This window comes from Rhinopithecus bieti, unplaced genomic scaffold (genome assembly GCF_001698545.2).
Source record: "Rhinopithecus bieti isolate Rb0 unplaced genomic scaffold, ASM169854v2 scaffold_648, whole genome shotgun sequence".
Taxonomy (NCBI): domain Eukaryota; kingdom Metazoa; phylum Chordata; class Mammalia; order Primates; family Cercopithecidae; genus Rhinopithecus; species Rhinopithecus bieti.
In genome coordinates, this window is record NW_016803107.1 from 1 (window position 1) to 23724 (window position 23724).

The 23724-nt window shown below is 42.9% G+C and overlaps 2 protein-coding genes across 3 annotated transcripts; one reads left to right on the forward strand and one right to left on the reverse strand.

The window, feature by feature from the left end:
* Positions 1–3602: 3602 nt before the first annotated feature.
* Positions 3603–11883, forward strand: LOC108545125 (olfactory receptor 52I2-like). Its single transcript, XM_017847050.1, is given in 2 exon segments — positions 3603–7816; positions 7819–11883. Coding segments are annotated over 2 exon segments (972 nt in total). The 5' UTR covers positions 3603–7785; the 3' UTR covers positions 8760–11883.
* Positions 11884–11977: 94 nt separating this feature from the next.
* Positions 11978–21576, reverse strand: TRIM68 (tripartite motif containing 68). 2 transcript variants are annotated; one of them, XM_017896461.1, is made up of 7 exons: positions 21344–21576; positions 18400–18882; positions 16569–16664; positions 15478–15738; positions 14989–15011; positions 14344–14444; positions 11978–14156 (listed from the first exon to the last, which is right to left on the reverse strand). In XM_017896461.1, the coding sequence occupies exons 2-7, from the start codon at positions 18823–18825 to the stop codon at positions 13606–13608; spliced, it is 1458 nt and encodes a 485-aa protein (XP_017751950.1). In that variant the 5' UTR covers positions 18826–18882; positions 21344–21576; the 3' UTR covers positions 11978–13605. The 2 variants fall into 2 exon arrangements, with proteins under 2 accessions (XP_017751950.1, XP_017752032.1); XM_017896543.1 differs by lacking the exon at positions 18400–18882.
* Positions 21577–23724: the final 2148 nt, after the last annotated feature.

Here is a 23724-nt window from a genome sequence, read left to right on the forward strand (position 1 = left end):
GGGAGTTACCCGATTTTCCAGGTGTTGTTTGTCTCAGTTCCCCGGCTAGGAATACGGATTCCCTTCCCCTTGCGCTTCCAGGTGAGGCGATGCCTCGCCCTGCTTCAGCTCTCGCTGGTCAGGCTGCAGCAGCTGACCAGCACCGATTGTCCGGCACTCCCTAGTGAGATGACCCCAGTACCTCAGTTGAAAATGCAGAAATCACCGGTCTTCTGTGTCACTCGCGCTGGGAGTTGGAGACTGGAGCTGTTCCTATTCGGCCATCTTGCTCCGCCCCCTCCTGTGTTACCTCTTAAAGGGTGAGAAAGGCAGTAAGACAGGGTAACATGGAAAGCACTGTGTGTTTATAACTAATTTGGACAGTGAAATCTCATAGCTTTTGCAGAATTCTATTCATTAGAAGGGAACCATTAGGTCCAGCACCACTCAGGAAGAGGGGCTTACACTGGGGCACAAATGCTAGAAATGGAACACGGGGTTTCATTTGTGATAACTACTACAGGTACCTCCTGGGAAATCTTAGTAATATTTGGGGCAGGGGACTTTCAGGACCTCAAGATTCTGCATCAACTAATGTAAATAGCCAAGTTAATAGACTTAGATGACATGTGTGTTCCTGAGGATAGATCTTTATGTATTTCTAAATGCCTCTATTGTGTTGGAGTACAGTGTGGAGATTTGAAAAGGGAGAAGAAGGAACAGAACTGTTTTCTGAAGTTTGAAGACCTACGTCAATATTTCTTAGGTTTCTTTAGCCATATTATCTTGAACACAAGAAGGCAACTTTAGCTGGACACAAAATCAAACATTTCTGCTCAATTTTTGAGATACACAACTCTTGCCTATTTTGTCTGCTTTTCTGTTCTCTTATAGGCTATGGCAGCTTTGTTCAATGATTGGTTTTATGTCATCCTAAGCATTCTTCTATATGATGTAGGTTATAAAGGTTGAATGGCAAGGACTATAAGCAAATAATGATAAAGGAGGCACAATCAAAGATGTTGAAAGCTTTTGCTTCCATATAGAATACCTTCTCTTGTGTCATTATTCTGTTATCTTAGGTCTTTGTCATTTTTGGAATATTTCTATTTGGAAGTCTTCCTCCATGGGATTGGGAATGAAAAAGTGAGTTTAAGGCCACCATCTGTTTGTGAGGATCCAATACTGCTCTGAATGCTTCTGTAGGAACAGGTTGAATCTTAGCAAAGAGTATCACAGTTTATCTGACTCATCTCATGCTGGGGTTACTTAAATCATATCTCAATTGTCTTCTGCATTTGATTGTTCACTTATCAATGTTCAATATGCTTGCTGATGTTTATGTTATGGCCTGCTCTCTGAATGACTCTACAGGGAATCAGGTTTTGGAGTTAAAGATACTAAGCAGGTGTTGGGAGGACTAGTCATTTTGCACGCTTGAAGAATGGGTCTTCTATCAGATGTTAAGTTAAACTGAAGTCCACCTGGTCTTTAAGAATGCGCTAGTTTAGGCTGAAGAAGGCACAAAGCCTATTCCCACTCCTTGCTCATCACCCCTCAAAATAAGACAACAAATGGCCTCTCATCATTCTCTTCATAAATACCTATGCCTCCATTGAGGATTGGGAGAGCTGGGAATATGCAGCATTGTCTCCTGATTTTTTATATTTCCAAATATTTATATATTCTTTGCCATTAAAAATACAATCAACTTTATATCTTCTGCCTGTTGACTTCTTTCTCTCAAGTTTACTTCTTCCCAAAGATGATGCCCAGGCAGAAGTCATGACCTTGAAAACATGGCCCCATGCACCCCTCTAGGCTCTTGTATTTTCATTCCTTTTGAAGTCCCCCGACTCTACCACCTCTGGTTTATTATCTGTCTGGAGAACATTTCCCTTCTCATACCTTTGTGCTTAGGCACATTGCCTATCTCCAGTTTGAAAAGCTCATCTTTCTTGCTCTCCCTAACATCCTATTTCCCTTCTGCATTCAACAGGCCATTATAGTAGTGTCATGGGAGACATTTAACTAGCAAAGTCTACCTTGAGAACCCAGGCAGAATGAGGAAGAGTGAACTGGACTTTAAGATATTAAGTATACTGTTAGTGTGAACAATTCTACAATAAAATAAAGTGACTTATAGTTATTAGAATTTAGATCCTAACTCTCTCACTTACTAACTTTGTGACCTTTATGAACCTCAGCTTCATCTATAAGATGTCAATGAGATGATGACAGTTACTTCAGGAGGTTCTCAAAACTGACTAAGGTAATTTTTGAAAAGCATTTATTAGGATGCCTGGCACATAGTAACCTTTCACAAATCCTACCAATATTTGATCTTCTTTTTTCTTTCAGTTTGTACTCTATACTCTTGGTCTAACTTTTAGGTGTCCTCTGAGGACTTGAAGAAACAAGGACTCTCCAGCCACTAAGCATCTGTCTCTTTCTGCAGTCTGGAAAGCCCCAAGTGCCAGAGCACAAAGAAAAACCAGTCTCTGGAGGAGGTGCAGTGTTTGGCTGCTGGGCAGAGGCCAAAGTAAGGTGGGTGTCCAGGGATAAGGCAGGATGATAGAGTATCCAGAAGGAAAAGAGGGCTCCCAGTGGGAATTCTTTGGAAAAGAAAATACTCCTCCCCATGACTTTCCATTGTTTATTGATTTTTGTGTCATTTTTTCCAGCTCCTCTTGAAGAGTCCTGTACAAACCCCTCTTCTTTTGAGTAAAAGAAATGTGGACTACCAGGCATCAACCCATCAGGGAAAGTTGAATAGAGAAAACTCCAAGGATGTAGGTGACTGACCTGGGAATCAGGTGTTGGGCTGATAGAGATCGAATGTTGGGCTGATGACCTGACGTCAAGCCTGGGTCACCCCAGAATGAAAGTTACAAGCCCTCACGCCTCCCATATAGGGCTGTCTAGGTCTGGTGGTATATCCGCTGATATCAAGGCTTTATGGAAATGATGTCTGGATGAGGGAGGTAGAGAGGGAATGGAAATATGGTTACTTTGATTCAAAGCAGAGAGAGGAAAGGTAAGTCCAATTTTGAGTTGGTGGAGTAACAGTTTTCAGGGACCAAGAGAAGTTATAAGAAAAGAATCCAAGCAATAGGGGTGACTCTGAGTATGCTTGGTTGGACAGTGGAGGTACTCAGGAAGAGGCACAGGGTTGTCATAAAGGGAAAGGCTCTATTCAGATGAGTTACACATTAGTTCTTTTACCTGTAAGACAATTTCAACTTGAATTGTGTACTTCCCTCTCTTTTAATAGAAATGAAAAATCCTCACAGGTCTTGTGCTTTGTGAATCATGAGTTATTAACATTAAGAGACTTTTTATTTTTATATTTATTTATTTTTTATTTTTATTTGAGATGGTGTCTCCATTCTGTCATCCAGGTTGGAGTGCAGTGGCATGATCTCGGCTTACTGCAACCTCCACCTTCCAGATTCAAGTGATTCTCGTGCCTCAGCCTCCTGAGTAGCTGGGACTACAGGTGCTTGCCACCATGCCCAGCTAATTTTTTGTATTTTTTGTAGAGACGTGGTTTTGCCATATTGTCCAGGTTGAACTGTTGAGCTCAAACAATCCTCCCACCCCAGCCTCCCAAAGTGCTAGGATTACAGACTGAGCCACCATGCCCGGTCGAACTTTTTAAAGCTACTTTTCAGTGACTGGGCCTCTAGATCTGCATGTGAAAGTTTCCACAGGATTAAAAACAAAGGCAGATGCGGGGCTAGAAATATGTCTTAGGAGAGCTTGGACAGAGCATTCTGAAAACAGTATGCCTTACCAGCCTGAGTGCAACAGTATGTATATTATGTATATCTTGGTTTATTTCTACATAGGTGTGTTCATGTGTTCACACTGTAATTACTCATCTAACTGAACACTTGAGATTTGTGCATTTTCCAGTATGTCCATAATGGTTCAAGAAGAAAACCAAAAAATTAAGGAACAGGCAGTTGTGTGAGATGTTTTGGTAAAACAGAAAGAAAAAGAGTCACTGGACTGGCAACAGATCCTTAATGGAGATGACATTTGATCTTTGCCAAGAAATTTTCAGTATCAATACATTGAGTAAAATAAACATTTTAAAAAGAAACAGCCAACAAAATCAAATATCTTTTTCTTCGAAAAGATTACCAACAATTAAATCTCCAGCAGTGCTAATTAAGAAGAAAAGTAAATGAAGAATTAAAAAAAAAAACAAAAAAACAAAACACTCTCGAGGGCATGAAAGGTATGCCCAGTTAGTTTCCAGGGCTGGAGGATTGAGGCAAGCATCAGCTGAGGCTGCCTCCTGAAGAAAGATGAATTTACACAGGGCAGCCAGGGGAGGAATATCCTGCATCAAAGGTGAGTGGGGAAGAGGCTGTTTGGATCCCCAAGCTTTCTGCAGCCCTTTATGCAATAATGCATAAGCCTGAGTTTGTGGCATCCAGAACACATGCGGTAGTTTCAAGCATATCCTGAATTTTCTTTCACTCTTTACTACTATTCTACTTCAAAAGCTTTCCCTAATCTTCTTGTGACCCATCACTTAAGATGTCTCATCCAGTGTGCCAGCAGTTTACAGTAAGCCCCTATAAACTGACTGTGATGTGGAGCTCACTACTCTATTCAATCTGTTCCATGAAATAGCATTTCTTAAACTCAGGGATTTTCTTCTTCTTGTAGGTTCATTTCTTTTATACAGACCACAGAGTGTAATCATGTCCCAGAAATCTGGCTTTTTAGAAAACAACTGAGGATTCCCATCACAGCTATTATTGGCATCTGGGTGTGGAGTCAATCAGTGCTAGGCTTTCTAGAAGGTTAATTGAAGGGGCAAGCATATGTCTTTTGGTTAGGATTGAGAACTTGGTAAACGTTCCACTAGTGCTCGGCTAACGGGGAAAATGTCTACTGCAGTAGATGGGATTCTGAGCATAGAATTCCATTAATCTGATCTACCTCATCACTCAGGCAGAACTGATGCCCCTGATGAGAACTTAAAAAGGGGAAACTAGAGACAGTATACAATGGCAGCTTCCTACTATGGAAATCCTTTATTCAGGAGACGCACAGGAAGTAATAGATAAAGCAGGCTAGTCTTGAGGTTTGGCAAATAAGCACACATCATTTAAGAGTGCCTGAACACCTAAGACAGTTCTTAGGCTATATATGACTACTGTTATGTCAACACAAATCACGCACTTGATGTGGTGAACTACTAGGCTGAGGCCTTGAGATATATAAATTAGAACCATGAGGGTTTAAGAAGAGAGCTCACATGTCCTTAACCTATTCTAGTCCATTCTTGGCATCCAGAGTTCAGGTCTGTGACCAACCTACATACCCATTTCTCTGGAAGCAAAATGATCTAATGGCAATAGGAAAAAGAGTTGAAGTAGCAATTTAGACTGAAAAAGAAATATTTGTCATACCTGCCTCTGCTCCATCCTTAATCTGAATTCGGTTTGGTAAGAGTTGTTACATGAGAGCAGAAGTGGAGCTATTCTTAGGCTTTCTAATTAAAGAGGGGTTGTAGGCAAAAGTAAGGACGATGTTGTCACAGGTGTGATGAAGAAAGAAAAAAAAATATCAAACTAGCAAACAAAATTCTAAACTTGAGACCTGATCTATAATGGGACAGACAGTGGGCTCCTCATCATAGTCCAATTAGAAGAATCTTGCTGTGTATAGCCTGTGGGTGAGACATCTTCAGCGGTGGATTATGGGAGGACAGGAGAAAAGCTTCAGGCAATGTGGGTTGAGTGGCTTTTTACTTTTTAATAGTGGTCTTCAAGTCACATACTCTCATTTAAGGATGCTACTTGGAGCAATCTAAAAGTATGGGATTTATGCAGGGAAAACAGTTTCATTTTATATTAGCTACATTTTATTCAGCACCAAAGCACCAAGCATCACGCTGAGCACTTTTACAAAGCTTATCACTTAAGTCTCAAAATATCTCTATGATGTAAGTACTGTTACCTCCATTTTATGGATGAAGAAACTGGGGCTTGGTGTGTATACATAATTTGACTAAGGCAAAGTGGCTAGCAAGTGACAGAGTGGATTTTTAAGTCTAGAGGTATGAATCTAGAACCAATGCTTTTTGCCTCTTGATGATGTAGGAACAGTACCACATTTTGAGTGTGGTGCATGAAACTATGCAGGATTTGTAGGCTGTATTCTGAAGAACAAAACCTAGGGGTTCCATGAAGAAGATCAGCCACTGTCTCCCAAAGCTGAATGTTACCACCAGAGGCAGCAGCAACCCTTGCAAAGAATATTCTTACATGGCTGGGAAAATGTGTCCATGACCAAACACCATGTGAAATCATGGAAACCAATCATCCTATGGAGAAAGTAACTAAAGGGCTACCACATAGGACTGTAATGGTAGTTTAGGCTGACTACTTCTATTTTGGGTTCTCCAGCCAGATTATTACACATTATAGGATATGGTAACACTTGAGAGAGGCAACGGATGGTGAATGCAGCAATAAACAGAGATCAACAAGTGGTGTACCTCAGCTGCTGGCTGTGCACAGCAGTAGCTATCTTTGTCTCATCAAACCTGGCCAAGTGAAACCCCTAACCTTGTTTTAGCCACAGTTATCTTCTTGACTATCCACGTTGGGCTGGATGGACACCTGGGAGTTATAGCTTAAACCCAAAACTTATCACACACTACATGATCTTGGCTAGAATATTTAATCTCATTTAAGTTATACAAACTGTGTTGTATGGAATGGATGTTTGATCTATTTTAAAAATGGAGGAATACACTCAGATTATGAATACTACGCTTTTTAACATAGTACTGGCACATAGTATGTTCATAATAAAGTGCTTAACTTTCTAAAGGATAAAGCTTCCTTGTTGCCTGGAATGACTTGGTAGTTTATCATGAAAAAAGAGTTAGCTGCACTGAAAAATCATAAAAGCTTATTGGAGAAAGTTCATCTATAAGGCAGTCCCAAGGTTTTCTTTGTACTAATTTAATCTGTTAATTGAACCTAAGTAAATAGGATATTCAGGGCAAAGTTTAGAGAAAGCAAGGATTATAAATATTTTCAGGTACTTTATTATCTCCTATGGAAGGTGATTTTGTTGTTCTCTAATGATCTTATTTTTCCCAACTCATTCATGTATTTCTTTCACCACAAGAATACTTCTTTCATATTTTTTTTATAGGCACTGCACCAAGGATAAAAAATATGGTATGTTTGACCTCAGGAAGCTTTTGTTCATACAACAATGAGTAACCGAGCATACAGAGATGAAAGACAGATTCATTTCTCTGTTTATCCTTCATTCCGTGGAAACTTTACCATAAAAAATATATATTAATAGACTTATTTTAATAGACTTGTGACCTCAGTTATGGATTACATCCTTTGTATAAGATCATAAACAAGAGACATACACCTAAATGCATACAATAAAGTCTAGGGAGAGCATTACAATGATCAATTTAGTCTCTCTGAGGTCACGACAGGAGATTGCATGAAAGCTCAGATGAAAGGGTATGGACTGGGGAAGGAAGAAAGCAGAAAAGGCTTTCCAAAGGAGGTAAGCCATGAGCTGATTCATGAACAATGAATACAAATTTGTAAGGGAAGAATATTAAGGAGGATAAAAGTGGCACAGGATAATTTTGTCAGATGCCACATTTTTGATCCTGAGATTACCACCAAGCTGAGAATATCCCTAGGTTTTCCCAGCATCACACGTGTCAACAAATCTTACAGGATTGCATTCTTCTCATACATCATTTGTGCATTAACGGGAAAAAAAGTCTCACTTGTGATGCTGGGTCCAGCCTACAACCACACAATGGAAACCCTGCTTCCTTTCTCCTTGTGGGTATCCCAGGACTGCAATCTTCACAACTTTGGCTGGCTATCTCACTGAGTGCCACGGATATCATAGCCCTGTTAAGAAACACCCTCACTGTGACTGCAATCTGGATGGATTCCACTCTGCATGAGCCCATGTGTTGCTTTCTGTGTGTTCTGGCTGCTGTGGACATTGTTATGGCCTCCTCGGTGGTACCCAAGATGGTGAGCATCTTCTGCTCAGGAGACAGCTCCATCAGCTTTAATGCTTGTTTCACTCAGATGTTTTTTGTCCACTTAGCCACAGCTGTGGAGACAGGGTTGCTGCTGACCATGGCTTTTGACCGCTATGTAGCCATCTGCAAGCCTCTACACTACAAGAGAATTCTCACACCTCAAGTGATGCTGGGAATGAGTCTGACCATCACCATTAGAGCTGTCACATTCATGACTCCACTGAGTTGGATGGTGAGTCATCTACCTTTCTGTGGCTCCAATGTGGTTCTCCACTCCTACTGTGAGCACATAGCTTTGGCCAGGTTAGCATGTGCTGACCCCATGCCCAGCAGTCTCTATAGTCTGATTGGTTCCTCTATTATGGTGGGCTCTGATGTGGTCTTCATTGTTGCCTCCTATATCTTAATTCTCAGGGCAGTATTTGGTCTCTCCTCAAAGACAGCTCAGTTGAAAGCATTAAGCACATGTGGCTCCCACGTAGGGGTAATGGCTTTGTACTATCTACCTGGGATGGCATCTGTCTATGCGGCCTGGCTGGGGCAGGATGTAGTGCCCTTGCACACCCAGGTGCTGCTAGCTGACCTGTATGTGATCACCCCTGCCACCTTAAATCCCATTATCTATGGCATGAGGACCAAACAATTGCGGGAGAGAATATGGAGTTATCTGATGCACTTCCTCTTTGACCACTCCAACCTGGGTTCATGAACACAATATCTGTTCAGATCTGGAGCATTCCAGCCACCTTCAAAGATGCCTTAGAGATTTGTGGAGCTGGATTGGTTTACCTGGTACTATAAGGAATTCTAAGATGAAGCTGTAAAGGATATCTTTGTGTCACTTTTAAATTTCTACCAAGAATATGAATGAAATGTTTCTAATTTTCTGACATTTTTAATGGGTTAATACAATAGTGTCTGAATCAGAGTAAGTTTGGTATAGAATACAGCTCTGGAATTTGTCCTTCTACAGCTTCTGACCCATATTTCCTACCTACTATCCTACCATCCCCTCTGCTGAAGAAACCAAGTATTTGGTATCTCCCCTGAAACCTGACTGATATTCTCAGAACTGTTCTTTTCTCCAAGTGATTACATGGAAGAAGCTATTAATATATGACCCTGCCCTCTGGCCCAATAGTGATCTCACTCCATTTGGGTTCTATGTTCACACCTAGACCAGGGTCCTTCCCAAGCCATATGGTTTACTGTTTATCTAGGGAGATATAAACTTGGGATCAGAGATGCTGGTAATTCTACAACACATAAACTGGAAGGAGAAAATTGCGATTGGCCCATGCATCAAAGGCCAATCTCCAAGAACGGATGAAGAGAATAAGTCTTTGGTTCTCTGATTCCAAATCACTTTGGACACCCAGGTATATTGTTATGTTCTATAAAATACCACTTAACTTTTAAATGTATCCTATTGTTAAGCTAGTTGGAGTTAGTATACCAATTACCAGCTTTTTGTTTTTAAGCAACAGAAGGTAAGTTAATACAAGTTTGGTTTTGGAAATCTTTCTTGTTGCTTCCTAGTCCCCATCTGTATAACTTAACCTTAAGGCATAGAAGAGAGGGATCAAATATACACAGGTCTTTCTTCTTGTGGGCACCTCTCAGGGGGTGTGCTCTGGGATGAAGAGGTTAATATAGAACAATATAGATAAAGAAGTTGAAATGTAAGCATTCTTCTTCAGGTTACTGGATGCTTACATGATTTTTGGTTTTGTTTTTCCCTTTCAGAAAATCTTGAACTGAGTAATCAGTATATGTTAAAAGAAACAGATCTCATATATAAGAGATGTACATTTAAAATCTTAATAAAAGATAATTTCCTACTAGTGTTAAAATTCAGTGTGAGAAGAAACTGTTGACAGCAAGTTACTATACCTGAGTCTTAACACTTCCTGTCTATTGATAGAGAAAACAACATTAATTCAGAGTATTAAAAATTAAATAAATAAAACATGGAAAGCAGATAACACTATCTCTGACATATTGTATGAACTTAAAAATATGCCCAATACATTTCTAATTCCATAATTTCAAGGGAGTAGTCCTATACAGACCAGTACTCATATGACAATTCTTTCAAATAGACAAGCTCCTTAGTAACTTAACATCCATACCTTTTGCTAATATTAGACTTGTTTACCTGCCAAGAATGTATTCAATTTTTGAATACCAGCAGAGTAGAAATCAACCTCTTAAAAATCTGATAATGATGTACTAAGGTCCCAAAGGGTAGTAAAGTGAAATTTTTTTCCCTCACAACCCCTACCATAAAACAAAACAAGATTATAAGGTTACAACATTAAAAAAAAAAAGATTATAAGATTATAAGGTTGTTAAATACATTTGGTAAGATTTTCATTTTGAAATGTCACATTATTCTTTCTCCATAACTAACCTGAAAAATTGGCTAGGTCCATTAAATGAAAGCATATTGGATGCATTAAAGAATCTAATATAAAGCAACAAAGGTATAGTCCAGCCTGCACTCCAGACACTAATTTCTTCCCAGCATTTCCATCAGGAAGCTTGCCCTACCAGGTCTGTGTTTCATTCTCATTGTTTTTTTCTAAAAGCAGATGGAACCCACTGCTAGTACTCAAGTATTTACTGAACCACATACTTCCCAAAGTGTGCTGATTCCTTTCCATGGCTACCCCGAATGGAAACACCTGTGCTTCTTACCATCATTCAGACACTGCCCTGGCCCATCACATTAAGCAATGTGTGCTCTCTTAACCAGTGCCTGGGATGCACAGTAGACCCTTCATGTTTGGATTTTAAGAGATTACAACCAATCTTGATTGAAACAAATGAAGACTGCCTATCTGTAGGTAGTTGTGAACCTAAGGCTTTGCCCCTATGTCTCCTTTTCTTTCTGTTTTTGCAGTATCCTGGCATTTTACCCTCTTTGCAGCCTTCTCCCTTAAGGCTCAGGTATTGCCTCCCTCAGTTTCTCTGCAAAACAAGGGTAGGCAAAGCTCGTCCCTGCCTTGCAGTGAAGGCTTACACCAAACTGGGGATGCCACTCTAGGCATTGCAGGGAGCAGTGCAGGGACCCCACCTCCACGTGGCCACCTACCTCCTGCCCTACTAGACCACTTATGAAAGGTACGGTAGAAGAAATTACCCATTAAATTCATATTTGAACAGAAGCATAATTAGGTATCCTCTAGTTTTCACTGCCCCTTTTAGATAAAAACAGATTATTTTTGTTTTGATTCCAGTCATATGAATGAAAGTTCCCTCACTTAAATATTTAATACACACAGACACACACACACGCACATACACACAGTACTAGACTAGGGGTACAATGGTGAACAGACAAATAAGGTCCTTGTTTTCATATGGTTCTCAGGAGGGAAGTGTAAACAACTACTCTGTAGAAAATGGTTTTCAGGCACTTAGAGCTTCAATCTTCTTGTCTGGTCTTAAAAATCAGACAATCTGTAATAATGTGGATTGTTTAACCTTACAACTCTTCTAACAAGTAATCAGAGTACCCAAACAGGCTTATAAATGTAAAAAACAATCAAACTAACCTAAAAGAGTACATTGCCAATGACGCCATTTCATTCCTTCCTTCATTCTAAGTTTGAATGAATTCATCACCTAACAATCCTCCGTTTCTAGGAAACTTCCAAGATTTGTCCTAATAGCGAAAGAACAACATTGATTTTTCCTTAACCCTTTTGTGCCAAGTGTCCACAGACATTAACTGAAGTCCTTCCTAGGGACCTACTTCTCAATTATCCCCAGGGAATCCCCCGACAAAGATGCTTCTCTAATGGTGGCAGGCTCAACCCTTTGCCAGCACCAGGGTCTGTGACTCACCAGCTCATTCCCCTCCAAGCAGATGATGGAAACTTCTCCCCTTCTACTGCTAATTCTCAAGATGCAGCCTGGAAGCATGGTGGGCAGAATGATTTTATTTCTCCAAGTTTGGCCTGTTTTAACTCCTACATACGTGAACAGCCAATATAATACAATTAAAGTAGAAACACAATTTTTAGTATTCCTTATCACAGCCATTTGAAGTACCTTTCTGCCTGAAAGGCTCTAGACTATCAGGAGAGGCCCTGAGACAAAGGCACTGCTATAATATGCGGGCTGTATCATGGCACAGTGGCAAGGTCACCACGTGCAAAATCTGTGGCTTGCCTGCCTCTGTGCCTCAGACCGAACAAATGCATGGGATGGATCTGGGATCTATACAACAGTTTCATGAGGCAGGACAATAATATGAGGTTTTATGCTGAATTACAACCATTTTCCCAATGAGGACACATAAAACCTTCCATACATGTGAGAAGTTTCAGATCCAAATATAATAAATGATGTACAGGCATGTGACCTGTGAAGTGAGTTTGTCAACCTTGTTTCATATGAGTGTGAAAAATGCTTTATAATTTTGATAATCTTATCTTCAGCAGCTTTGTAAGAAATAACTTGCTCCAGCGGTCAGGCATGGTAGCTCATGCCTGTAATCCCAGCACTTTGGGAGGCTGAGGTGGGCAGATCACGAGGTCAGGAGATCGAGACCATCCTGGCTAATATGGTAAAACTCCATCTCTACTAAAAATACAAAACAATGAGCCAGGTGTGGTGGTGGGTGCCTGCTGTAGTGCCAGCTACTTGGGAGTCTGAGGCAGGAGAATGGCGTGAACCCAGGACGTGGAGCTGGCAGTGAGCCGAGATTGTGCCACTGCACTCCAGCCTGGGTGATAGAGCGAGACTCCATCTCAAAAAAAAAAAAAAAAGAAAAGAAATAACTTGCTCCATTAAGGTCATTTCAGTTTCCCCATTCATAAAGTGAAAATACAAACTAAGGCTCACAGGTTTTCTGATCCTGCCACTTAGAGAAAAAAAGCAGGACTAGGACACTGGTCTCCCAGGAGTCCAAGGGACAGTGATTTGCCCAGCTTGTGCTCAGAGAGGGAACGGCAGTGGGGTGGCTTGGGTGGGTCTGTGTCCCCCTGCTGCATTGAATTTCTCTTGCCAGGTGGTCAGAGAGTGAGGGTCACATAAAGGTTGCTTAGTTGTAGCAAACCTCAGGGGAAGCATCCTCTGACTGGCCTCAGCACAACAACCAGCTCTGGGTATGGGCAGCATTTTTTTGGCCTATTGGGAAAGCCTATCTAATGGTGTCCCGAAGATTGTGTCTACTTCATCATCCTCACTGACTTAACTGTGACACCGGACAGGAATCAGGGAAGAGGGGGGTTGGCTACTCCACGGACAAAGTCCTGATCCTTACCCCAACAAGTCACCTTAGAACTGCTCTGATCCTCACCATCAGCCCTGTCACGCTTCCCTCATGGGGTGCAATGCTCATTTGACTGGGCCTCTGCTTTTTAAAATAAGTGGTTTCATGACAGACTTTAGCCTGGTAGCAATGACCAAAGGATCAGACAGAGGAATCCTTGGATTCTGAGCTCACGTCAGTTTCAGGGGATACCTGTCAGTGGCTGGGTCCTCCAAGCCCCATGGGGGCCAGGCCCAATTCCAAGGACTGTCTGGTTAGGATGGTAGCTCTCTTAGTCCTCCCCATCCAGGGAGCAGATGGCCAGAGGAGCAGTATTGTTGGTTCCAATGCTGTAGCAAGGACTAAAATAGGGCAGGAGGCGCCCAGGGAAGGGATAGCGGGGGAAAGTGAAGATGTGGGAGCCATAGTCAGTCACATTGTAGAAGGAAATGTCATGGGCCTCATAATCCACGAAAATTCCCACCCGGCGAGGAGGGACGGGCAAGGACAGGAGGGGGTACTCATCGGTGCCTGCTCGGTACTCATTTCCTTTCCTCAGCCTTATCACCCAAAATCCATAGTGGGGGGATAAGTAGACCACCTCCTTCCGGTCTACATTTTGCTTACATACTCCCAGGCCCCACTCAGACCTGTCTCCCACCTCCACCTCCCAGTAGTGCCGGCCTGAGGAGATGCACTGGCTTCCCAGGACAATATTATAGCGGTAAAATCTCTCAGGATTGTCTGGCAGTTTCTGGTTGGTGTCTCCATAGTGCACACGTTTTCTGTCTTCAGACACGATGAGACGGGAGTAAGCAGTATCTGGATCCAGGCGCACATCAGCTAGAAAAAAAGGTCCTGGTTGGTAATAGTGATATCGGGCCACGGGGCATGGGTGAGGGCTGTCTGATAAATTCAGCCACAGATTTCTCAATAATGAGTGGGTGAGGCTGGATGGAGCACCCAGAGGGCACTGAACCATTGAGGGTCCCTCCGACTGTCCACTATAGTCTCCCCCAGGATCCATTACCTGCATAGGTCTTCAGGATCTCTCTTAGCCCCAGCACACGGCAATCTGTCTTCAGCTCCAGGGAGATTGGTTCTGGCCGCTGCAAGCTCCAAGATTTGCTCCTGGTAGAGGAGGGTGAACCTCAGGGCCAGGAGTCCCGGCTTTGCCACATGGGCCTTATCTTAGTACAGAGAAGAGGGGCTTGGCCAGGGACGTAGTAAAGTGCCCCACCCCAGCAAAGCCGAGACATGATGGTTATGGTTATTTGGCTGAGCCTCAAGCTGTTTGTGTGCAGAGGTGAGAACACCCACATGCCCATGCTGTGGGAAGGGTTGGATGTATATTTGATTCTGGGAGAGGAAGAAGTGCACACATTTTCTGTTGGACATGAAGGAGTCATGGGCAGTCTTTTTTCCTCTTTGAGCAATCGACTTGAAACCACATATTCTATAGCTTCACTTGATATACATTTGATAAAGTACAAAGAAGAAAAAGGAAAGATCAACAAAGATTCCTTAGCCATTACCATGTAAGTGGGACGAGACTGTGGACCAGCACCTGCTTTTCTGTGTGCATCGAGTCTGTGCTCTGTCCCTACTTCTGGCTCCAGCCAGGCCCCACTATGCCCTACAGGGCTGCTTACAGGCTCCAAGGGTGAGAACATACCTGTTTAACACTTCCTGAATATCCTAGGAGGAGAAAAAAAATGCAACACCTGAGTATGTGCTATTCCTCAGAGGGAACAGACATCAAACTGGCAGGGAGTTTCTCTACGGGAAGGGAGACAGATACCAAGAATGGAGAGATGCCATGCAGAGGTAAGGAGAGGCCTATGGAAGGATGGAAGAGCAGGCTGAGCTTTGGCTGAACTGGCCAACTTCAGGCTCCATCTCAAGACTCTCAGGCTAGAGGAGAGGGCCTAGAATGATGCCAGAGCTGCCTGAGCACTGTCCCACCTATGACACTACAACAGACCAGGTCATCCACCAGCCAGGGAGAGGGAAACAGCAGGTATTCGCTGGGGAAACACAGGATCCATGATCAGCTGGGGCAGAGTGCTGGCAGTCCCTACTAAAGAGTAACGGATGCTCTTTCCTGGAGTCTCAGTCTATCTTCAGCTATCACTCAGGGTTACCAGGAAAACCTGCTACTCACCTGCAACATCCAGCGGACAGGCCTCTGTGACCTCTCTTTCAACTCCGCAATCATCCTCCACAGGACCCGGCTCTGCTGGATAAGCTCACTATGGTTCAACTCCAGTTTCTGCATGGTCTCCGCCGCCTCCTGCTGTAGGCTGGCCAGAGCTGCTGTTACCTCTGCCTCCAGCTGCCGATGTGGTGGCTGCTTTTTCTCCAGTAATCGCTGGTATTTCTCAAACTCCCATACAATACTCTGTTTTCGGGTTTCCACCTGTATCTGTGGAGCCAAGGTGGAAATCAGCACTGATACTTTCAGTTATCCAGTATCGAGCATACTGACATATGCATACACACATACTCTGCAGCGGTACCAACCACGTGACAGGCTATGCAGGGGCAAAGATAAAGGATACTATTTTTCCTAGCTTCCTGTTCCAGCTCCACCACACGCTTCTAAGTCTCTATTGTCACTCTTACTGACTCCAGTAGGGTCCAGGATATTATCTAAATACTACAAGCTCTAGACTATTTTCCATTTTCAGAATAATGACAAGATGTGTTACATTTAAGTCTCTAAGGCAGTGTAACTTAACTACACTGTTAGGTGGTTCATTTTCATGTTGATATTATATCTGTTCAATGTGCTCTTTTAGATTGGTTCAGTGTTACTTTCTGCTGATCAAAAGTTCTAGTAGTTTGATACTTACTGGCCTCAAATTTATTTCAGAGGTGATTTTCCAATATTTTAATAACCAGACTCTTAGCAAATATGCTCTAACTTGGGAAAGTGAAAGAGAAACTCTGCTTTACTAAGCATGATATAAGCCACGCTGTTGTGAGCTGACACACGTGAGCACGTGCTTTCTCTTTCTCATATATGAGGATACAAGACCAGAGGTTATCCCTACATCACCAAGGAGAAATTGGAATTAAGAGGTGACATGGCCTACCTAAGGCCTGGGACAGAGAAAACAGGGATTAGAACCCCAGGCTCTGTGATTTCAAGCCTTACATTCTGCCTCACAGAGATAAGAATACTACCCCAGGCCAGCTCCAGGACTGCACAGGACGACTGACACAAACTCTTTTCCCCACAAGGCAACCTGCCTTCCAGGTGGCAGTTCGTTTCCTTTCACCAACTTCCAGCTTCCAGGCCTCTTCTTGCTGTTTCTTCAGATGTTCGAGGGCCTCATGAAGTTCCCACTGCAAGAGACAAAACCCTCATGAGGCCACCTCCGGCAGCCTAGACTTCCTAGCATTGGGAGGCTGTGGGAGAACCAGGGTCCTTCAGGCAACCAGCCACAGTGAAGGCTGTGGGGAAAGGGAGTGTGACAGAGGAAGTAGACTGCCCAGATGACATCCAAGGTAGCTCTCTGGGCTGAGAATAATTTCAACTTCCACAGTCTCTAAATGTCTGTAAACTGGAAGAAAAGGTCCATTTCCAGCCTCTCCAGAAAAGTACCTTGGACTTTCCTTTCCATGTCAATTTCTATCCTTATCTTATTTATTTTTATCTTGCTGTCTGCCAGAACCTTGTTACTCCAAATGTAGCTCAAGTGGATCAGCAGCATCCACATCACCTAGGAGCTTGTTAGAAATGCAGAATCTTGGCCTCCCCTTAGACCTACCAAATGAGAATCTCAGTTTTAGCCAGATCTCCCAGATGGTTCATATGCATATTAAGGGTAAGAAGCACTTTCCTAGAATAGCAATGCAAGGGATTTCTACTGAAAAGCATAAAGTGTGCAGACACACCATTTAATTCTGCTATTTCAACAAAATAGCAATTATTTTGTTAAAATTTATCAAAAGCTAGGTATATTTTAAGCTCTAAATATGCATGTGATATTTACAATCCCCTGAGCCTGGTATTAACCTCATTTTATAGACAAGAAAACTGAGGCTTAGAGGGTGACCTACCCAAAGTCATTCAGGTAATAAATGGTTGGGCTGGGATTTAATCCAGCCCTTTACCCCTGTGTTATACTATCTCCCTTTTCTAATATTCTCAAAAACAGAATGAGTTAGTAAACACTTTTCATATGTTAGAAATCCCTCCCATATAGGAAAAAAGCTATTCAGGGTATTTGTCTTACACTCTCACCTTCCTATTTCAACTCCAAAAAACAGAATTAAGACCAATGCTGGATCACTGGATCACAGAATCACTGAGATAATGGTTCCGATAAAGGTGTCATTATGGGCATCTGAGGAAGAGTAAAGAGAAGCCCAGAAGCTGGAAGTTGATGAGGTAAGGAACAAAAAAGGAGTCCCAGGTTTGTCAAAGATGACTTGTCAAACAAACAAACTTGGGAGAGGAGAAAGAGCAAGAAGACTTGAGTCACAGCCTCTGATCTTCCTTTCGCTAACTGGACCTGAAGTCATAAAGGACCTGAGAAGATTATATTAGATGACCTCTCTCACTCCTGTGATTCATCCATAGTTCTTTCCACCTCTAAAATAAATTACCATGTTTTCAACTTTCTAAGCCTCACTTTTGTCTATAAAATGAAGGAATAAGTGATCCATTCAATGCCAAACAACTACTTGCAGCATTGCCAGGAGTTTGCAGGTCAGATGTAGCCTTGACCATCTATATAAAAGCCTCATGCCTAAACTCATCCAAGGCATTCAGAATCTAGTTAAAACCCAAACTGATTTCCTTTACATTCTCAGTATTGAAATCAGCCTTGGGTTAGGCATTGAGCCATGTTAGGATCTGGGATGGGGTGTAGAGGAAGTGGGAGGGCAGGAAATCAAGGAAGGTCATGAATACAAGGAAAGGTATAGCTCCCTGTATCAGATTCCAGGGATCTGTGGGTGTCAGGAACCAAAGGAATCAGCTCTCAGTCTGTGATGCTGGTGGTCAAGCCCTTGATCTAGAAATAGCCAAGTTGGCGCCGGGGGAAGACTGGAGTGGCCAGTTTCCATCTCTCACCTTGTACTCCCAGGCAACATCCTCCATTGGCACAACACTGTGGGCCTCATGCTCTGGGGACCGGCTGCAGGCCTCGCACATTATCAGGACATCCTCTTTGCAGAACATCTTCAGCTTTTCCCCATGGCACTCACACAGATCACCCTTCAGCCCCATTCCCGGATGTAGCCTTAGCAGACGGACTTTTTCTACAACATTGGCCAGCTGCCAATTAGGCCGCAGGTTCCTTGGCTGGACAGGAGCTCGACAGAGGGGACAGGTGTAACCCCAGTTCTGGGATTCTCCTGGGATCTCCCAGAGTCCAGAGAGGCAGCTGTGGCAGAAGCTGTGGCCACAGTCAATGCTCACAGGCTCCCTCAGGAAGGTCATACAGATGGGACAGGCCACTTCTTCCACAATGGCTTCTACCAAGGCTGTGGGATCCATGGTTCCTTCTCACACCCTCCTCAGAACATGAATGAAACCAGGGAGAAGTAGTAAAGGCTGAGAAGAAGAAAAGAAAGACAAATAAGAGAAAAAGGTAACAGAGGAACAGAGAGATCAGTAACAGGAATGATTAATTTCTGGGGAAAAACCACCTTCCTTTTGACCCTTTACTGACCTTCTTTAATAAGCATTGGCCTTTCCAACTGAAGGGTGCATGGTCTGAATGGGTTACATTACTCACATCATGAAGGTGATAATGGGGATGCCTAAGTGAATGAATATTGGCAGTCCTCAGTCTTCACTCACTTGGCCAACTCTGATTCTCCTCTGGGTTCGTTCTACTAGACCATTACCATTCCAATCATGCTCTATAAATCAGCATTATTTCTCTTAAACTTGGGTAAGTTCACATAAAATGTGGTCTTTCAGTATCTGAAGTAAGGCCATAAATACTTCCAGACTCACTCTCTGGTATCTTTATATTTACATTTATACAACTCAAAGTGTCAAAAGGTAGTATGCCAGAAGCGCATTGCCTACATGCTCAATTTATTTTCTTGTGTTGCACACTAAAATGTAAAAACTGTCAAGGAAACAACAGTTCTTTTCCCATGCCTTTTAAACCCCTGTCCACTAACGTACTTATTATTCACCAAGACACCAAGACATTCTTCTGAGCTTTTAGTGATATGTTATAAGCAGAGATGAAATAACATCCTTGGAGATTAAAACAAAGATCATTTGATGATCATCACACCCATATTGATGAAATCACTACTCCAGCAAGAAATCTGAGATTTTTGCCAGGGCCGCATATGGGCATGGAACTTGAATAGTCAATGGCAGGCTCTTGGCTCAGTTGGCAATATTCATTCACTTTGCTAGTTTGTGTTACCAGCTAGAGTCTATACAAGGAAGGGCCATGTTGGTCCTAGTTCCTGTTGCATCCTCAGCACCTAAACAGCACCTGCAATGCAGATATTGCTGAGTAAATATTTGTTGAATGAATAAACCAGCTAGACATAGAAAATAGTTCCTAAACCCAAAATCCTTTTAGAATTTGTGAGGTAAATTGAGAGCATACATGAATAATAAAAGCAAGTACTCTTTGAGCACTTATATGATGTGCCAAGCACTGTTCTGAGCACTTTACATGAATTAAGTTGGTTTATTTCACAACCCTAGGCAGAGACCATTATTGTTCTCATTTTACAGATGTTTGGCTTGGGGCTCTGCCATCTATCTTGGACAAATTTCTTAACTTCTTTAGCTTTAAGGTATAATACAAATTCAAAAGGAGAGAGAAAAGTCACTAAGGTTTAGGGCAGTCCAGTAGCAGGAAGCAGGGCAGTAAATTTTGCAGGACTCTGATATGCCACTGACAGGGTGTGCCTTCTCACTAGACTCCCTGCCTCCTGCTTTTCTTCCTCCCACTATCACGACCAAACTGTGGGATCCAGTATCCTAAAACCTCCTTTTGGTAAGTCACTAACTTACTAAAGAATCTATCCTGGCTCCCGGTTAACAAGATCTCTCCTTGAAACAGCACCTGTGCCCAGTTAGGCAAAGGAATAAACTTCCGCACACTCCCGCAAACTCCTCGTCCATTAAATCTACCTGACTTGGGTTCCTGCTATTCTCCCAGTTGAAAATGACTTCTACATGATCCTGCTTTTGACGTCATTTGCCATGTGTTTGTCTATTGTCTTACTTCCCATACTAGAACTTTTCATGCAGATAGGGTCATTGTCTGTTTTGTTCATTTCTGTTTCCCCAATGCCAAGAACAGTGCCTCAAATACCTGTTGAATACGTGAAAACTAAATGTATATGTTGAGTTCCAACTGATAGATTGACTAAGTGGAGGATGTGTTAATATCCTTAGCTAAGTCAGTAGAGACATTAAGAGATACCATCTAAAGTCAATAGAACAATAAATGGAAATTGATACCTATTATTTAAAGCTACAAATGGAAGACCTAAAATAGCGATAGAAAATTGACAAGATTGTGGCAGTAGGAAAGCAAGGCAAAGAAATATCAAAATGATAAATCCAGAAATACAGAGGAACGCACATTATTTTGATTTAGGGTGATAAAAACATCTAAATGGGGAAAAATTAAAAGTGGCAGCCTCCTGCAAAGATCTGGGGATGGGTAGGCATTGCTCTTCAAAATAAGACCTGCTTCAATGTTTGACTTTTTATTATACATGAATTACTTTGAGAAAATTCAAATAATTAAACGTTCGGTTGCTTTGACTGTGCCTTCCGTAGGGTACAGTGAGAGTCTGAGAAGGGCATTTGAGAAGGGGGCGGGGCCTGGAAGACTTCCAGGAAGGACCCCAGTGGGAAGGGGGCAGAGGGGCGGGCGGTAACCTCCGGAGTCAGGGAGCAGCTGGGAACAGTAAGCTCCTGGCCTGGCCACAGGGCGTTGGGCAGGTCCCCAGGGCAACGGGCGGGTCGCGGTAAAGTGAGCTTGCAGGATCTGACTTCAGAAAAGGCAGAGTTCTCTACCCACCTCCCTCCTGGGCCCGGACTGGCGCTTCGCGGCGGAAACTCAAAGTGAAGAAGCCCGGTTTCGCAGCGTCCAGTGGCCCAGCGTCAGAAGCGGCCGCTCCCGGTAGCTCAGCACTTAGGGCCAGAGAGCGCCCGAGGCCCAGAGTCCAAAGCCCGGCAGTGCAGGCCCAGTAGCCCGCAGCTCCTAGGATACTACACCCGGCTCCAGGCCCCGGTCGCAGGACGGCAGCCAATGAGCGGCCGGCTGGGCCCAGGATGGCTTCGCCCAGGGGGCGGTGTGTTTGTGGGGACAGCCAATCACAGGCAGTGACCAGGGTAACCCTAGCCAATTGGTGATGAGACGGGGGTTCCGGCGCTTCTAGGCATGTCAATGCTTTTTCTCTACTTCCTGGGTTTTTCTTGTCCCTTCACCCACTCAGATTCCCTTAAAATGTAGAGGGTTCCAGAAGTTAGTTCCAGGATAGGTCAAAGGATTGAGGCTCCCGAATGATGCCGCTCAGGCTGTGCATTGAGAGACTCAGGTGGCTATTCATTTGCCAGTTTGTCTTGTTAAACTCAGAAGCCTGAGATTGGCCACGTCTGGTTCTGTGACCCAGCTTAGCATAGGGTTGGGCACACATATGATGTGGACTCTGCTGTTCCTGGGAATATTCGCGACCTCTTATGGTTCCAGGCTGCAAGTACTGGGTTCTTAAACAAGCAAAACAAAACAAAACAAACAAAACCTCTCTTTTTTCCTGGCACACTCTTACTCTTCAATACTTAAGTAACCAGCTTGTCATCACTATTGCCACAATCCACTTTTAAAGGTAAAAACAGACAACAGAGACCGAGAGTTAATGGAGAAATTGAATCCCTGGTCAAAAATTGTCGTTAAAACAAGAAGAAAAAAATTAAACAACTGGTATCCCTTCCTCACCCAAACACATAGACACATGCATGCGCACACAAAAACTGTTACTTAAGACAGCGATTTGGGTTTTTCCTTGTACTCCCAGGGCCTTGTCCTTCTCTTGACACTTAGGTTTTAATAAGCAAGTGAAGGCACCTCCTATCTACGTAGAAAATAACCAGGAAATCCTCCAATTGAAGCTCGGTTTCAAATTATATAATATCTTAATTATTAGGACAGAGACTCCAGAATGCTCATGCCAGTGTCTGAACGCAGGCTATGGTTAAAATTCTGAAGGGTGAGGCCCAGAAATTTCCTGCAACACATAGGGCTATGAGAAAAGACAAAAGTATCTTAGGTCTGAGCTGGACCGTCTGACTCACCCAGTTTTGGAGAAATGGCTGCTCTAATAGAATAATGAATTAATTAATTGAAATAAGCCATTTTAAACATTTATTTAACATCAATTTTTTGACAATATTATACTGGGTGCTGGGATTACAACTATGGTACATATAGTCTCTGCCTTTAAGAAGTTGAAGGTCAAGTTGGTTGTACTGCTCTGGAATCTCTGTGAAGTTAAAACAGTTAATGAGAAGATCATTTTCGTGTGTAAGGTGCAATTTGTAACTGTGACCGATTGTCAAGAACCGTGGTAATCAGGGTAACTGGGGGCGGGGGCTTGTATTCATGCGGGGAAGGCTGGAGAGAGGGCTTTTGAAGACGGATCAGTTTACTTCCAAGGCATAGAAGCTTTCCTTTACAGATATCTTCAGAGTGTTTTGTTTGTTTATTTGTTTGCTGTGAGACAGGTGTGTCCAGGTGAGGCTCTGTCTTGGACAAATTCCACAGCTGTAGCTGCAGACCCCAACCCTCTTCCCTGAATCCAAGATAGACCAGGACAACAAGATGAGTGGCTGACTGTAGGATGGTGCCCATCTGTGCTGTAGGGGAGGAGTAGCATCACAGGAGAAGCAAGAACTGAGAACTGTTTGGGGAACAGGGAAAGAGATATAGGCACTAAAGAAATAGGACTAAGGAAGAGTTAGGGAGTTAGTACAAATCTGAGGTCTGATATTCTGGAAAGAGACCAGAGACTGACTATATTGCATGTCATACAACATGCTTGCTTAGAGACCCCTAGTTTATTTTCTTCTCTTACTCTTTCCGAGGAAGTATGAGCCACACCCTCAATTAGTTCTGTACAATCTTAGGCTTGAAGAATATAATCTTAGGCTTGAAGGCTTTAAAGGGGAAGAAATAGCTGCCTGTGTTAGTGGCATGCCAGTCATCAGGAGAACCTGCTAGGGGTGGAAGGAGGAGGGTAGGAGTACAGCCCAGACCATGGATAGATACCCCACTCCACCTTGAAAGTCTCCTCCTGGACCTCTTATGAAGGAGTTAATACCTCCTGTTTCTGCTATTCCAAATTGTTTTCAGTTTCCAGAAGGCAAAACTGACATCTCCCAGGAGTCCAAGCAGGAGAAGTT

Coding starts and splice junctions, on each gene's coding strand:
- TRIM68 (XM_017896461.1), bottom strand. CDS start 18,825: ATGGATCCCACAGCCTTGGTAGAAGCCATTGTGGAAGAAGTGGCCTGT. Junction 16,665..18,399: donor ATGTTGCCTGGGAGTACAAG/GTGAGAGATGGA, acceptor TGTCTCTTGCAG/TGGGAACTTCATGAGGCCCT. Junction 14,157..14,343: donor GATCCTGAAGACCTATGCAG/GTAATGGATCCT, acceptor CTTTTTTTCTAG/CTGATGTGCGCCTGGATCCA.